Genomic DNA, 15,080 nt, shown 5'->3' with positions numbered 1-15,080 from the left:
TTGCAGCCTTGGAGTTTCTCTATGGCACCCTCAGACCACACTTGGACCTCTTTAACTGTCAGTGTAGCCCTGATCAGCGAGGGCTTATATGCATGGATAAGCATGACTGAGAGATGATCTGATGACCCAAGGTGGGGGCGAGGGGCTGCTCTGAATGCAAGCGAGGCTGTTTAATCTATAAATCTTTTAGATGACCAGAACTGTTATAAAGGGCAGTAAAAATGTCACTCATCTTTTCTGCAACTCCTCATCTAAAACTAGCCAGACCTAAACCTGGTAAAGCTGGGTTGAAGGTAGACCTCCCCACTGACAGTATTTCACTGTCTTGAGTGTGAAAAAAACTTTACTTTTGAAATTTTAAAGTAAGCTGACTTGTGTTTTAATTGGCTCTACATGACTCTATCTTCACCTCCCTAGAGGTTCTCATTGTCATCAGCTTTCTAGAAAATAAGAAGATGTCAACAAGAGTAATGATCCAACTAATAAAATAACTCAGTGGATTTCATGCTAAAGCCAGATAAGGTATTACAGTATTCTAAGGAACATATTTTATTGATGCAATAATAAAAACCTCCCCAAAAAGGGCATCTCTCTACCGATGCACTTGTGCATGAATGCCTGCCTGTTGGTATAAATGGATTAAACTCCAAATGTGACCCATGTCAAATTTCTTTCTATTACAATCCCAACAGCACCACTCAGACACAGGTCACTTTACTATGTACTAATGTAAAATGGTAAAGCTTGTATAGTTTGTAGCTTAAGGTCTGTAAACTAACAACCACAACTTAAAAAGTGTGACATTAGCAAAAAATCTGAATAAAGCATTAAGACCTTAAATCTTCACCTGGATCAATGTCCCTAAGCTCTTTCAGCCATGCTTCCTTGACCGAAAAAGTTCATCCAGTTACTTTTTCTTATCTGTTTTTGTCCGATTAATTTGGTTGCTCTGTACTTGTGACAGTGTAATGACAGAAAAACACTGGATTAGCTAGTTTCTAAATTGTCATCAGTCATTTCTAAATTCTTCTGTTTTGTTATTATCAGTCTCTTGTTTACTCATTATATAACGCTCCACTTACCTTCCTTTGGATTGGCTAGGGTCATGCCAATTCACAAGTGATTGTAATTTAGCTAATGTAGAACTTTATACTGCAAAAAAATAGTAGTGTTACTGTTTGGCTATGACAAAGTGATATTTTATTACAGGTAAACTCAAGCAGCATGTCCCCTGCATATTGTTGAATAAGAAAGATAGTGGAGGAAGGGTCAAAGGGAAGCAACAAAAATTCTGCATTACTAGCTATAAAATGAGATGTTCTCAAACACATTTCTTTAAACCTACCCCTCGTATGATGAAAGAAAATTATCTTGGTGACAGAAATAACTTGAATCTGGCAAAAGTATTAATAAATTAACATTCTATGAAAAGCAAAAAATGAAAGTCATGCATTGCTTTGCAACAATGATTTCAGAATGAATAAAAAAGATAAACACAAGAAACAGGCCTGTAAAACATTATAGCACCCTTAACATAATATGTATGTTGCACAAACTTTTAACAGTTTGTTAAAATCCATGCATTCAAACAACCAATGCATTCAAACAGTTGTAATACCTGTCAAAAAGACTTCACCAGCTCTCACTGGATATGTTGTTCCACTAAATAAATTGCTACTATTATTGTTATTATTATTAGTAGTAGTAGTAGTAGTAGTAAACTCTTAGGTATTTCAGCTTTATCAGTGCATAGTTTGACAATTTAAACTGTGAATAAGGCTTGAATTCCAAGGGAGGAAATACACTTCCTTTAATTTGATGCAGAACTTTGCTGTGGCCTTTCTTCTAAGGTTTAAGAAAAGGGTTCCTGGCCTACTTTTTTATCTCTCCCCTGACAGCTTTCCACTGGATTAGGTGGGATGTGACCACCCTCTATGTGAGGGGTGTAATTTAGAAAAAACCCTGACAGTTAGCACCCTTAAAACTGTGCCCTTCTTTCAGATACTATCTTCCCCCACTTCACACTGATGAGCTTGGATTTCATCTAATCTTTAGTTTGTACACCAGCCATCAAACCTCTTCCTTATATCTGTAAACTGCATGTGACAGTCGAACTCTGGGGTGTTCCTTCTCTTTCTTCCCTTCCATTAGTACCTTTTGGGTAAACCTCAATGCTGTTTTATTAGTGCTCCCTCCTTCTTCCAGAGCTTCCTGTTCTTCCACCTCCTGAACATTTTTGTATTTTACCTCATAGTAATTAGCTATGCTCAATTCATTATAGTTTATTTAAATAGCAAAATACACATCAAATTTCATCGTAAGGCACTTTCCAAAGACGATTTAATAAAATCATAAATTGGTCACACTGTTTTTATCAAAGGAAACCAATTTGATTGCAATGTTAGAGTGTGCCAACCTGTAACCATGTTAGCCTAAGTGGAAGTGAAAAGCTACCCTGAGGTAAATAAGTAGAAATGATTATGTAACTTAGACATATACAGACACCATATATAGTACACCTTTTCAATTGTCAACTTGAACAATGAACCCAACAATTCCAACTTTGACAACTTTAGGAGTAGTGAAAAGACTTGCTTAACTTTATACCAGGTATTAGAAGAAGCAATGACAAGGGGATTTTAATGACTTTGCTGCATTGTTTTTCTGCCAGATTTGCCAGTCTGAATAAAAAAAAATAAAAAAATCTGAAAAAAGAACTGCTGATCTACTGGGATTTTTAATCACAGCCATCTTTCAGGCTTACAGAAAATGGCCCAAAATTAGAGAATATAATCAGTGAACAGCAGCTGTATAAAATAAAATGTCTTGTTGATGTAAAAAGCAGAAGGATAATCAGCAGACTGGTTCAAGATGATATTACAAGCAAAAGCAGCTCAAATAACCACTCGTTAAAAAATGGAATTTTCTGAATACCATCTGTGAATGTACAACACGTCAAACGAAGCAGATGAGCTACTGCAACATAAAACCACTTGGGATACCATCCTGTCAGCTGATGACAGGAACTGAGGCTAGAGTTTACACAGGCTCTCTAAAGCTAGATAATTACATATCGGCAAGACGTTGTTTGGTCCAATCAGTTTTGATTTCAGCTGTACATTCAGATGGTAGGGTCAGAGTTTGGCTTAAACAGTGTTGAAGCACAGGGGATGCTGACAATTCTTTCCGGGCTCAAAATAGTTTGACACTATACATGCAAAGTATAACTTTGTTTATGGGGTTTGACAGCTGGAATATTGCTTAGTCATCCTTGGTGAAATAAGTTTAAAAATCTTCGCCTAGGATCGAAAGATGCCACAGTTTTAAGTACTTTTGCTTTGGTGCAACAAACTTTTTTTTTGGAGGGGGTTATTTTTTGTAAGGAGTTATCATGTTGTTAACATTCTTGCATGCACTCTTTCATGTACTCTAAATATTTATGCTACTCTTTTAAACTGCCCTTTATTTTACCTTTATTATACAAATGAAATATGAGAGAAAACTTGCTAACAGTTTGATGAAACCCCTTTATTTACTTAGATTACCTGTGAAATCTTGGTCTGTTTGGGTGTATTGTATTCATTTTTGTCAGCTACTGTCAGGGCTGGAAAGTAACTAGTTTATTTTTGCAAATTAGTTGCATAAAGACATTGAACTGTTTGCATTTTCATTAAAGATGCAAAATTCCTCCCAAAGATTTGTTATGTCGCATGTAAGGTACCTTAATATCTTACATAATATACTATAAATACAATTCAATGGAATTGATATATATTTATACATAGACATTTTTTATTTTTGTCCAGTGGCTCCACCTGCTCCCATTTGAAGTGCCATCTTTTATGAAGTACAATTGTATCTGTCACCTGCTTACAAAAGACTTCCTGTGCTTTTAAGCAGTGGAACTACACTAGAACTAAACATGATTTTTACTGCATTCAGAAACAGTCATATTTCATTTTGATCCTGTTCTGTAGACAGAGTTTTTGAGACTGGGTTTTAGTTGGACATGGAATTGCCTTGTTTTTTATCTGGAAAGTCGCTGAGCAAATGTGCTTCTTCCTTTTTCTGTCACTTTCCACAAAGAGCACAATCAGTCACATCCTTTATACTAACTCAAATGAATAGTTGTTCTCCTCCAGCCTCTGCGGCCCAAACTCTTGATAAACCATTCTATAGTCTTGGAAGTGCTTTTGCTATAGAGGTATGTTATTGACAAGCTACATCTTTCTTTTGTCTAATCTTATTTTTGATTTGTTCAATTACAAGGTGAACGTGCATGTCATTAACAGATTAGACTCTAATAATCAGATTTACAAAAGCTGTTTAACCTGCTATATGCTACTTCTTGCATGGCTACCAACCCAGCAAAGAAAAGAATGTCTTCTCAGAATCAAATAAACCGAAAACAGATTTACTGCCTGGGCTCACCTATCTGTCTTATCACCCCTCTGTTAATTGCTCATTAGGAGGGCAAAATTCAGTTCGAACCACTTTCCTGTTAAGACTATCTGAAACTCATTAAATCTAACTTCCAAAGCTCATACGGGCACAAAGGGGCTGATGGTGTCTAGAGAAAATAACATCGCTTGGCTAAGATAAACATCCCATTAGAGCTTTTAATGTATGTTTGTTTAATTAAGCAAACATTTATTTTTGTTTCAGCTAATCGGACCTCTATTCAGTTAGATGGTTTGAAATCATATATAAACTTTGCAATAAAGAAAAGAAAATTGGTAACACTTTACAATAATCATACTTAATAGTTTATAACGGGCCATTTAATTTACTGGTAGTTTATTATCATTTAAAGACTGTTTATAGTCTGCATCTAAAGGGTTTATAAAAGGTAAATGGATCATATAGCCCCACCATGATGGTTTAGCCCTAACCCAAGCATTGATAGGTTTATTACCTTTATTTTTAATTTAACTTGCCCTGTGGTGTATAACCTGCCCTTACCTTAATATCAGTGGCCTTAATCCCTTGATAAATTATCTATTTAGCTTTTATAAGTGTTTTAAATGCAGTTTATAAATGAATTTTAAACATTAATAAGCTATCTTTTTATAAATTAATAAATGGTCACATTACCAATAATAAATCATTGCTATAATGGTTATTGTAAAATCTAACCTGATATTTCTGTCTAATGGATTAGTTTTGTAATAACCAGGGTTATACATGTTATAACCTTGGAAAGTTGTTTCCATTTCATTCCATGCCTTTCAGATAGGTTGAGCTGAAACAGCTTTAACCTCGTTCACCTCACTGGTCTCGTTCAATTAACCCTAAACTTCGCTGAGTTGATGTCTAAACGCTAACCCTACATTATATCCTCACCAAATGACAGCTTACTCTACTCCTAACATCAGTGGCTTAGATGCTCAACCTGACCTTAAACACATTTTAAAAATTGGTGTTCACTGCCATAGTTTTTGCTTAGTGGCTTGTTGAAGTTGATTGGCTGGATAAGAAACTGGGCAGGTTTGAAGTTGGTTTTGCAATAAGCACTACTTTCATGGAACAGGGATGTAAAACTCCAGTCATGTTTCAACACACATCTTCCTTCTTAAAAAAATCTTAAAAATCATTCCCCTTCTTAAATGACCATCCCCCCCTTCAATCCCCTGTAACTTTTTATCACTGAATGTATACATTTCTATTATATATCAACAGTAATTTGGCAGGCTGACTGCTTACCATTAGGCTGTGCAAATTACGGTGGCCTAGAGGGCACATGCGATTTCATTTTCGACCTCAGTGGCACAACCAGCGGAGCAGGTGACGTTGTTTTGAACAGCATCACGGCCAGGCACAAAGACAACGTGATTTAAGTGAGTGTGAAAATAAGGAGGAGAGGGAATCTTCCACAGGTTCCAGTTTCTAAGTTGCCGAGATCTCCCTCCCCTGCTTAGTTTGAGAAATAATGTTTTCATAATTATGCACGTTTCTCCACACAATCATACCTGCTCTCTGTGATTGTGGTATTAATTTCATAAATCTGGGACCGTAAGTATGAAAATAAGGAGGGGAGGGAATCTTCAGCAACTTCCAGGTTCTAAGTTTAACAAATAAAGTGTCAGAAATGGTCTAGAATAGTGTTGATAGCAAAATCAGGAATTGGCAGAGAATTTGTTCATCGCACATTGACTGAAACGTGTCTCCATACAAGTAAAATTGTATTAATTAGAATTGATCTGTCCACCAAAATTATCAATTTTAATTCATCCATTTATGAGAAATTTAAAAACATGAATATGTTTAAAATTTTCTTTTTCGTTCATATCTCAATCTGTTTTCTCATCAATAGGTGAGAGTTTAGAGTGATGCACGCGCCCGCGACAGGGGAGGTAATTAGTTATAACTCATTTATTGCCAGCATGTAGCCTAGCTTACTTTAAATTAGCCAGTAGAAGCAATACTGATTTTCAAATAAACAGTCTATTTTATAAAATAAATACTCTAAAAGAATATTTGACAGGTGAGGAAAATTATTACATTATATATAGGATTATTTCATTTTCAGGCTAATTTGAATGTATTTGAATTTTACAAGCAGTTTTTTTTTTTTTTGATTTTAAAAATTATTTCAGCTGTTTCAATTTAATTGATTGAATTTGAATAAAAAAAATACTTGACTTTAAAGGATTCAGATATTCATTTGCAATGTTTTGTGAGGTTTTGTTCGAAATTTTAATGGATTAATTGCCAAAAGATTTTCCAAAGTAAAATCAAGGAAGTGACCTACCATAACTATGAAGCTGTCCCCAGTGGGAAATGTGTCCTCTGCATTTGTCCCTAACTATGTAGGGGCAGTGATAGAAATGCTAGTCCGGGGACTGACTGCAGTTCTACTGAAAGGTGCCTTGGTCAAGGTCAATGACTGGCGTACCTGATATTTAACAACAATACCATGCATATCGCTTTAGGTTAATAGACTATATTCATTAGGCTATGTATGCTTCCAAAAAAAACAAAAATTCACCATCCCTCTTATTTTATTTTATTTTTTTACAACTTGACTACTGCACATAAGTAGATCCTTAAAATTATTTTGTTGAAAACCTCTCCTACCATGTCGAACAGCGGATTCTACTATTGACCTCTATGGCGTCAAACTGGGTGTTGTGCAATTTTACTAGCAGATTAACTGTATATTAATAACTTGAACTGGATTCTATAGTTACTTAATATATAATTCAAATTATGGGTAAAACAATGATTTTAAAGTAAATGATTATAACTGACAAGCTGCTCAATTACCAGGTGTTATTCGTGGCTTACCTTTGTGACTGCAAGTTTTGGACTGGCTGGTAAATTCCAAGTTGTCTTCAACATAAGTATATATCAATAACTTTGTTTATAAATTATGCTGAGTTATTAATCATTAGCCACAAGGGAAAAAAAATCTATGTCTATTTAAGTTGTTAACTCAAAGTACACTCAGCTGTTACAAACAGTCACTACTGTATTAAGCCAGAACACACTGAATCTGATTGTTTGTCTGATTTGACAGAAAATTGTATTGCACTGTTTAACTCTCACTGAAGGTCAGTGGGGATGATCACACCGGACACGTCTTTATGCGATGGGGTTGCGTAGATCAGACTGAAATAGCTCCCAGGTGTATTTAAGTCTGACTACGCAGCAATTCAACTGCAATTTCATGTGTCTGAAAGCAAGAGAGACGCGGTTACACAGTAAAACACACCTGGTTTGGGAGAAAATATAAAATAAAATCTGTTAATCGTATGGGGAAAGAGCCTTTTTTTGGAGTTGCACATCGCGTATATAGCAAGCATAACAGACTCATGCAAAAACAATTAATGTAACATTAAAAAGAATATTTTACCCATGATAAGAGTTCAGCAGGACAGAAAAAGGAAAGTGATCCTCTTTGAGCCTCGCAAAAACAACGAGGGACAGAAACCACATCAATCTCCTCGACAAAAGAAAATACCTTCAGGAGGAGAAAAAAATTATATATCCCCTTTGAGCGTAGCAAAAAACAACAAAACAATGAGGGGCACCTCTTTATGGAAAAAAAGGAAGAAAAACTTTGATAAAATTCCCAGATCTCTCACTGAGATTCACATCTTACTGCCTCAGTCAGCATAGAAACTGTCCCACAGTGTTTATTGCTGTGTTTTTTCTTTCATTTAGAGAAACGTAGACCTCATTACTTTTTTAGCATAGGCATATGAACATTCTCTATTGGTTCTGGTTTGAGATGCTGCATACTGTAAGTGGGGCTTTGCTTTATTTAATGCGGCAGTGATTTTTTTATTTTTTTTTTATGACCTGTCCAAGTCAAAAGGGGGAAACTATTTCAATTTGTATATATGTGATTGATTGTTTTTTATTTCATATATTGAGTTATGCTATTTATCAACTGAAATGTTTTTACTCAGTCTGTTTGGAGTGTTTGCATATTATTCCCATAACAAGTCAGATTCTTTCTTAACATTTGTTAGTTTAACCAAAGTGTCTGTATTATGTTTTGACTCTGACACAACCTTCACGTCATTTCAAAGGGAGACAAACTCTGTCTAGAGCAGAACAGGGCAGATCATCAAATTTCCGTGAGATTGTGGATGTTTTGTTCTCAATTTACTTAGCAAAGTAAATTAAGTGCTGACTGAGTAAATCCATCGATCTCTTTTTATTTTACTGGAGTGCAGTTGAATACTTTTTTCACACGTCAATTTGGCGTTGTTGGCAGGGTGTCCTCGATTGATTTTTCTGGGAGCAGTGATGACAGAAGTGTCTGAACAACCTAGGCTTAATTCCTGGCCTCAACCCAAATAGATGGAGGATAGAGGACTTCTGATTTAATGTTTCCAGGGGTCAGCAGGAGATTACGAACTGATGTTTTTGAGACGGTCAGAAATCTTCAGTCTGCATGGCTCAAATATTTTTAGATTTCAAATTAATTTCTACTGGGGACAAAGGTACAAAGATTTGTTGTTTTTTTTTCACTTGGGAACAAAAAAACGTACTCAGGGGTAATTCATGGAGGGCTCTTTCAAAATACTGAGAGGAAGGTTTTAAACATCACCAGAAGATATGTGATGAGACATCAGTAATCTAGAGTGGGATCCCCCCTTTTATCCATAATCAATACTTGAAACATCTGAAAAAAAAAATCCCTGCCACTAACCATTGATTTTTAATGGAGACAGCAGTAAAAATATTCTGTGCAGATCTGGCCACCCCAAGTTAGAGCCTCTCTACACAGTCAATGTGACATGGAGATTAAAAAGTCGTATGCAGCTGGTCTCTTCTGAGACAACCAGAATCAAAAAACAAAATAGGATGCTTTTATTAAACCTAATTATCTCTGTCACAGTAATATTATTTTGGATAAACTATGCAAACACTACAAGCTACTGGAATAAAGACAGAATACATGAAATAATCAGTCAACATCAAATAATAGTAATCGGCTGTTGTGATGCACTGAAGGAATGTCCATCAGTTTAGCAATATAGATGGTCTCTAACAAACAGATGTGTAAAAGTAGTCTTTGGTAACGTTCAACTCAGTCAGGTTTTACTTAAGCCACAGCTACCAATAAACACAATGCAGTTGATGTGACAGCACTGAAATGTTTATGAAAACAAGTTGCACTGTGGGTCCATAAACCCAGCTTTCTTCCATTAGATGGCAGACAAACAGGCGCATTTGAGTGAGAGCGTGTATAACAAGTGAAGTCGGATTGGAAGAACACGCAAGGGTAAAACAATGATGGCAAAAACACAACATTATGAAGATGGGACCAACAGCTTGAACAACAAAAACACATTTGGAATGTTTTTTCCTAAACCTCAGCAAAAATAGTTCAGGAACTCCTTTTTAATACACAAATCAGCATTTAGCCACTAATTCTACTCACTCTGGAAAGCTATCCATTAAAAAATATAGATTTTCTTAACTTATTGATGTCTAATGGGAGGGGAACGGCTTGATTTTAGTCTGGTTTTAGTTGTGGGCAGCTGTATCGTCGATGTCCGCCTCAGCAACTCAGGAAACTCAGAGTAAGTCTATATAGCAGAGGTAATAATTGAGAAATTTTAAACTTTTCGGATAACTTAAGGAGCTATAAGATTTTCTGCCCTATTATGGTTAGTGGTGGAGACAGTCTCAGCTTGGCAGGTTCATGGGATGAGAACCAGCACAGGAAGGCAGGCAGTGATTCAGTGGTCCGTGGATTAGAACCATTCAAAGTGCTGAAGGGACAATATGGGAGAAGTTAAAAAGGGTTATTTTGGTTGTTTTAAATGTACCAATACTTGAGGATATTATGTCAGAGTGATGGGCTTTGTCAAAACACATCAGATGCACTGATATGGAAGTGTTAGGCTAGTTTTGATCCGTGACACTGACAATGACAATTTAAGACATTATTCACCAAACAAGGGCTTCAAAACAGCTTCACTACAACTTCTCATTGTAGTTACCAGCTTGTTCTTACACTGTGGGAAGGTGGCATCCCATTTTCAACCAGTGTTGGAAGCCAGTCACACCAATCAGGTCTTCTGGAACAGATCACCAGAGATGATCTTACAACTGTTCAATATGGTGGAGCTCACGAGTGAAGAGAGATCAATCCATGGGCTCCGCTGGCAAATTCTGTCGGTAGCTTCCGATAAACCCTATTTTGTGGAGGGGTGGGGACATTTTGGTGGAATTTTTTTCTAAAGGTGCAGATTTTTCAATGACCGTGATGAGAAGCCATGTCTTTCAACCCATGTTAGCACCCCATGTCTTCATACTCCCTCTACCACAAGCAGTGGCCCAATGAATACAGCAATGGTTTCTTTAGCTGTATCTGACAGTCAAAATCCAGAGGTTCCTCTATTGCATGAGATCAGATAAACGTTGCACACTTGAGGGACAGAATGACCACTGTAGCAGTGTGAATCCTAATAGTGGATGCAAGTCAGTGATGTGATTAACAGCACCTTAGGTACCAGAAGCTGAAAACAAATAGGGAAAATAACAATAAGCAGAATTATTCCATTTATTTATTTATTTTCATATGCAAAAAAAAACCCAACTACTCACCTCAACTCACTGAAATAAAGATTTTGGGAAGCACCATTGTTATTTAAAACAAAACCGGAATAAAAAATCAACCAGATAAAACTTTCTCTTTTATTGTATTTAGCTTACTTACTGATCATGTTTAGTTTTGTCTAAATGGTACTCGCTTTTTTTTTGAGTCACATACATACTATCAGCAAACAGCATATAATTTAAATGTCATGAAGAGTTTATATTTGCATTATTCTGAGGGTTTACTAGATACATAAGTAAACCAGAAGTTTAATAATTTATATTCTCATATTTGCTGCTTGTCTTTGGAATAAGAAAAGGAAACAAATTCCCTTAAAGGCTGCTGGATTGGCCTTTAATAAAGAATTGTTTACTCACCTTCAGCACATTCGAATGCAGTGAAATTGGAACTGAAAGCAAGTAATGTGATATCTGCCAGGTTCTGCTCATACCATCATGCTTAAACCCACTGGGTTTCTGCTAAAGATGAAAAGTATTAATTGTAATCCCTGTTTTCAGATCACTCTTCTTTTTCTTTCTCCTCTAGTGGTCGTGTTATATGTGCAGGGTGTGGGAACCAAAGAATGGAGAGAGGTAAGTTAAGAAACCTAACATCATTATCTACTTTCACTTTGTATGTGTGAAATAATGTAAAATAGGTGGATTATTAAAAACGAATTTCAGAGAAAACCCTTTCAACTGAAAGCTTTCTAAATTTAACCAGAAGGAAATTCCGTAAAAGTTCAAAAAATATCCACTGGACTTGGTTTCCAAGATTTGAAGACGTTTCGCCACCTCTCCAGGAAGCTTTCTCAATTCAAATGTCTGGATCCGCAGTGAGTTTGAGTCTTATATAGACAAAGCTTCAAATCTTGGAAACCAAGTCCAGTGGATATTTTTTGAACTTTTACGGAATTACTATGACCTGGATGACTGAGAATCTTCATCAGCATAAACAAGAAGGAAATTTACCTAACCCCTCCTAGTAAGTTAAGATCAAGTTTTAAGGAATGCGTAACAGAACCATTTGATCAAATTAAACCATATAAACTACTGCCAACACTAAAGAAAAATTTTTGCAGTCTGTTTAATAAATGTTATTTTGTCTTGTAGTTGTTTGTAGCCAGGAACTGATTTTGATTGAGGTTCATATCTGGTTGGTTTATGTCTTTGTGTTTTCTACACTATCTGTTGATGCTTCACATGTTTATGTCTCAGCTCAGTTTCAACAAAATAGAGTTTAGCAGTTAAATGTTAATCTGTCAACCCTTGTTCAAATTGACCTGTATCACAGATGGTGTCCATGGTGGGGTCTCTTTGTAATACAAGTCAGCTTGTGGAGATATTTATTAGGATGGTAATGTAGCCCAATGGCCAATTCTGCTACCTTCACCAGTAGTTTTAAACCTTAAAATTCTTCTTACTGCAGTTGGAGAACTACACCATTATACATTCACAAAATGGTAAGAAGCTTTCTATGGCCACTCAATAAAAGTTAGTCAGCAACAGCTTAAGCTCTCTGAGAAATTAAAGTCTTGTTGAGCCTTTCTTACCTGATGAGAGATGTTAGCTGTCCAGGTAAGATCATTTTAAAATCTTGACACCACTGAATTTAAAGGTCTTTACTCTCTCTACCTCCTCCTTAGACGGTAGAGTTCTAGGTGTGCTTTGATGTTCTGAAGTCCAATATTAGGTTCAGTCCTCAGTTTTTATCTGTTCAGTACCAAGTTTTTGTGTCTCTGTTTACACCATTCTATCAGCTGCTCAGCCTTTTCCCTGCATGTCGTCCTATTATTATCTGAAATCAGTTATATTATAGAATGTCACCTGGACATTTTACCATGATGTGGGTGGGGTGGGTGGAGTAGCAGTCATGGATACAGGGGACTGAGGCCCCTGTGGAGTGGCAATCTTTAATAAAAGGGCAAATGTGAGTCCTCTCATCCTATTTCTAGGGAAGTCCAAGGTCTACCTGAACGGCATACGGCCAGATTGTACAGTTTTTTTATCCAGATTAGGGGATACACGTATTGAAATTTGAACTAAAATCATCAAGCAGCTTCTTTCATATGTGTTTTTTTCAGGTCCAAATGATTGAAATGAGGGTATAATGACTGGATCATCTGGTAAAAATTCCTTTACATAATATGCAAACTAGTATTTGATAATATTGGCAATGATACCTGTCTTTATCTGAAACAAGACAAGTCTCTCAGGGCATAGCCTGTAAGGCAGTGCACTATTTATACTGCAACATTTGTAGAAGTCTTAAGGTAGGTTTAAACAACAGATCCCAACAGTGAGAGGTTAAAAATAGTGGTGAACACCTCTTCCAACTGGTCTGTGCATGCCTTACTTATCTTCCTGGTAACACCACCTGGAATGATTCTGTAAAGATGGTTCAAAGACGATATTGGTTCAGTTGCACTGAGTCATTCTTCTCTGGAAGTGCAGGTTGGGTAATGGTATTCATGTTTTGGTGATTGAAATGGGAAAATAATAGGTTCTACATGTCTGGTAAGCTTACATCAGTAACGAGTGTAACTTTTTTGCTGTTGTTGTAGAGAGCCTTTAACCCCTACCACATGCACCAGGGGTCCTAGTTGCTACATTGTTCTTCTATACCCTGCTTGTCCTTGTGCTTAGATTACCTGATGCCATTCCCTAATTCTCTTTGTGCTGCTCTCTACTTCTGCAGATTGTGCGATTTGATTGCAGAGTCCTGTGTGAAGTAGGATCTTCACCCTACTGTCGAACCATAGATTCTATTTGGGAAATATTTATTTGTTTTAGTTTCAACCACAGTATCAATGGAGGAGTCTCAAAAAAGTATAAATAAGAGCTCATTCTCTTGCAGAAATACAAACATCAGTCTTGTAGGGCTTTCTTAGTTTGCATACTGTACTCACTGTCTTTACAGGTAGTCTATGTCTGCAGTGTAGTGATTTATATTAAAGAGACAGGGACAAATGTGGGACAGGATTGGTTTTGTATGCATGTGAAATGTTACAGTATACAAACGTTTTCTTTTCTCTTGTCAGGAAGTGCAAGAGTTTTTAGAATTTAGACAGAACAGACCTCAGGTTTGCATCATTAAAGAGGGAGATCATTAACTGCTGATCTTCTCCTTTAAGTTACCTCACACCTCTAGGAAGGTCCTAATCAGAGACACGATAAAAACTGTGCCGCAATTAGTCAAGTAAACAACTTGTCACCTGCTGTACACAGAGTGACACCGGAGCAGATAATCTTGCAATTCCCGTAAGATTCGAGGTCCAAGGTTGTGGAGACAAAGGTTATAGGTGGAACCTATAACTTTTTTGTAAAAGTTTTGGAAGGACATCTTCTGTTTTAAACTTTAGTTTTTTCCTTTTATGTCCACATATGTATACTTAATGTCACACTGTTCCAAAAAAGTAAAAAAAAAACAACAGAAAAAAACAATCCTCTAGAGTTTGTTTCCAAGTTTGAAGACGTGTGTCATTATTTAAGGTTCTGACCCAAAATGCAGAGAACCACTCAGAGAGCAAGGCAAAGGTTTAACAGGTTTATTGCGGTAAGGGTTGAGGGGTTGGATCTGGTACTCAGAGGGCTGGTGAACCGGAACTGGAAGGGAGGAGGGAAGTTCACAGAGGTGGGTTCAGGTACCGTGGAAATCTTGGATGCCATTAGCATTATGCTAGTGAGGGACTCATGTTTGGTGGGGTTCTTCTCTCGCTTCAAATCCAGTCAGTATGGGTTGATCTAGTGAAGAGGGGACTTGTTGGAGAGCGGACAGGTAGACTTTCTTTGGACCCAGAGGAGTATGAGAGAGGACTGCTACTTGGAAATCCAGGAGGACTTGAACGGAACTTGTGGAGGTTAATCCATGATGACTTCCTGCCGAAAAGGCGAAGACAAAAAACAAGGTTAGGCTCAGTGAAACAAAGACTCAGTTATTCTCAGCTAAACTCAGCTTGGGTAGAGTACCCGTCGAGGTAGTGACAGTCCACTGCTTAAATACTCCTCCAGATAATGAT

At 36.8% G+C, this 15,080-nt stretch overlaps 1 protein-coding gene across 2 annotated transcripts in view; it reads left to right on the top strand.

Annotated features, from left to right (window-relative positions):
• Positions 1-15,080, top strand: part of cpne9 (copine family member IX) — a 162,054-nt gene that overhangs the window by 43,876 nt on the left and 103,098 nt on the right. For both annotated transcript variants that reach the window (XM_015395002.1, XM_015395001.1), the window contains one exon: positions 11,609-11,655. In XM_015395002.1, the coding sequence (XP_015250488.1) occupies positions 11,609-11,655 (47 nt within the window). The remainder of the gene's footprint in view (positions 1-11,608; positions 11,656-15,080) is intronic.

The sequence above is a fragment of the Cyprinodon variegatus genome, unplaced genomic scaffold (genome assembly GCF_000732505.1).
Source record: "Cyprinodon variegatus isolate N-32 unplaced genomic scaffold, C_variegatus-1.0 Scaffold718, whole genome shotgun sequence".
In the NCBI taxonomy this organism is placed as follows: domain Eukaryota; kingdom Metazoa; phylum Chordata; class Actinopteri; order Cyprinodontiformes; family Cyprinodontidae; genus Cyprinodon; species Cyprinodon variegatus.
Note: the sequence above shows the minus strand (reverse complement) of the source record. Positions and strands in the feature narration are given on the sequence as shown.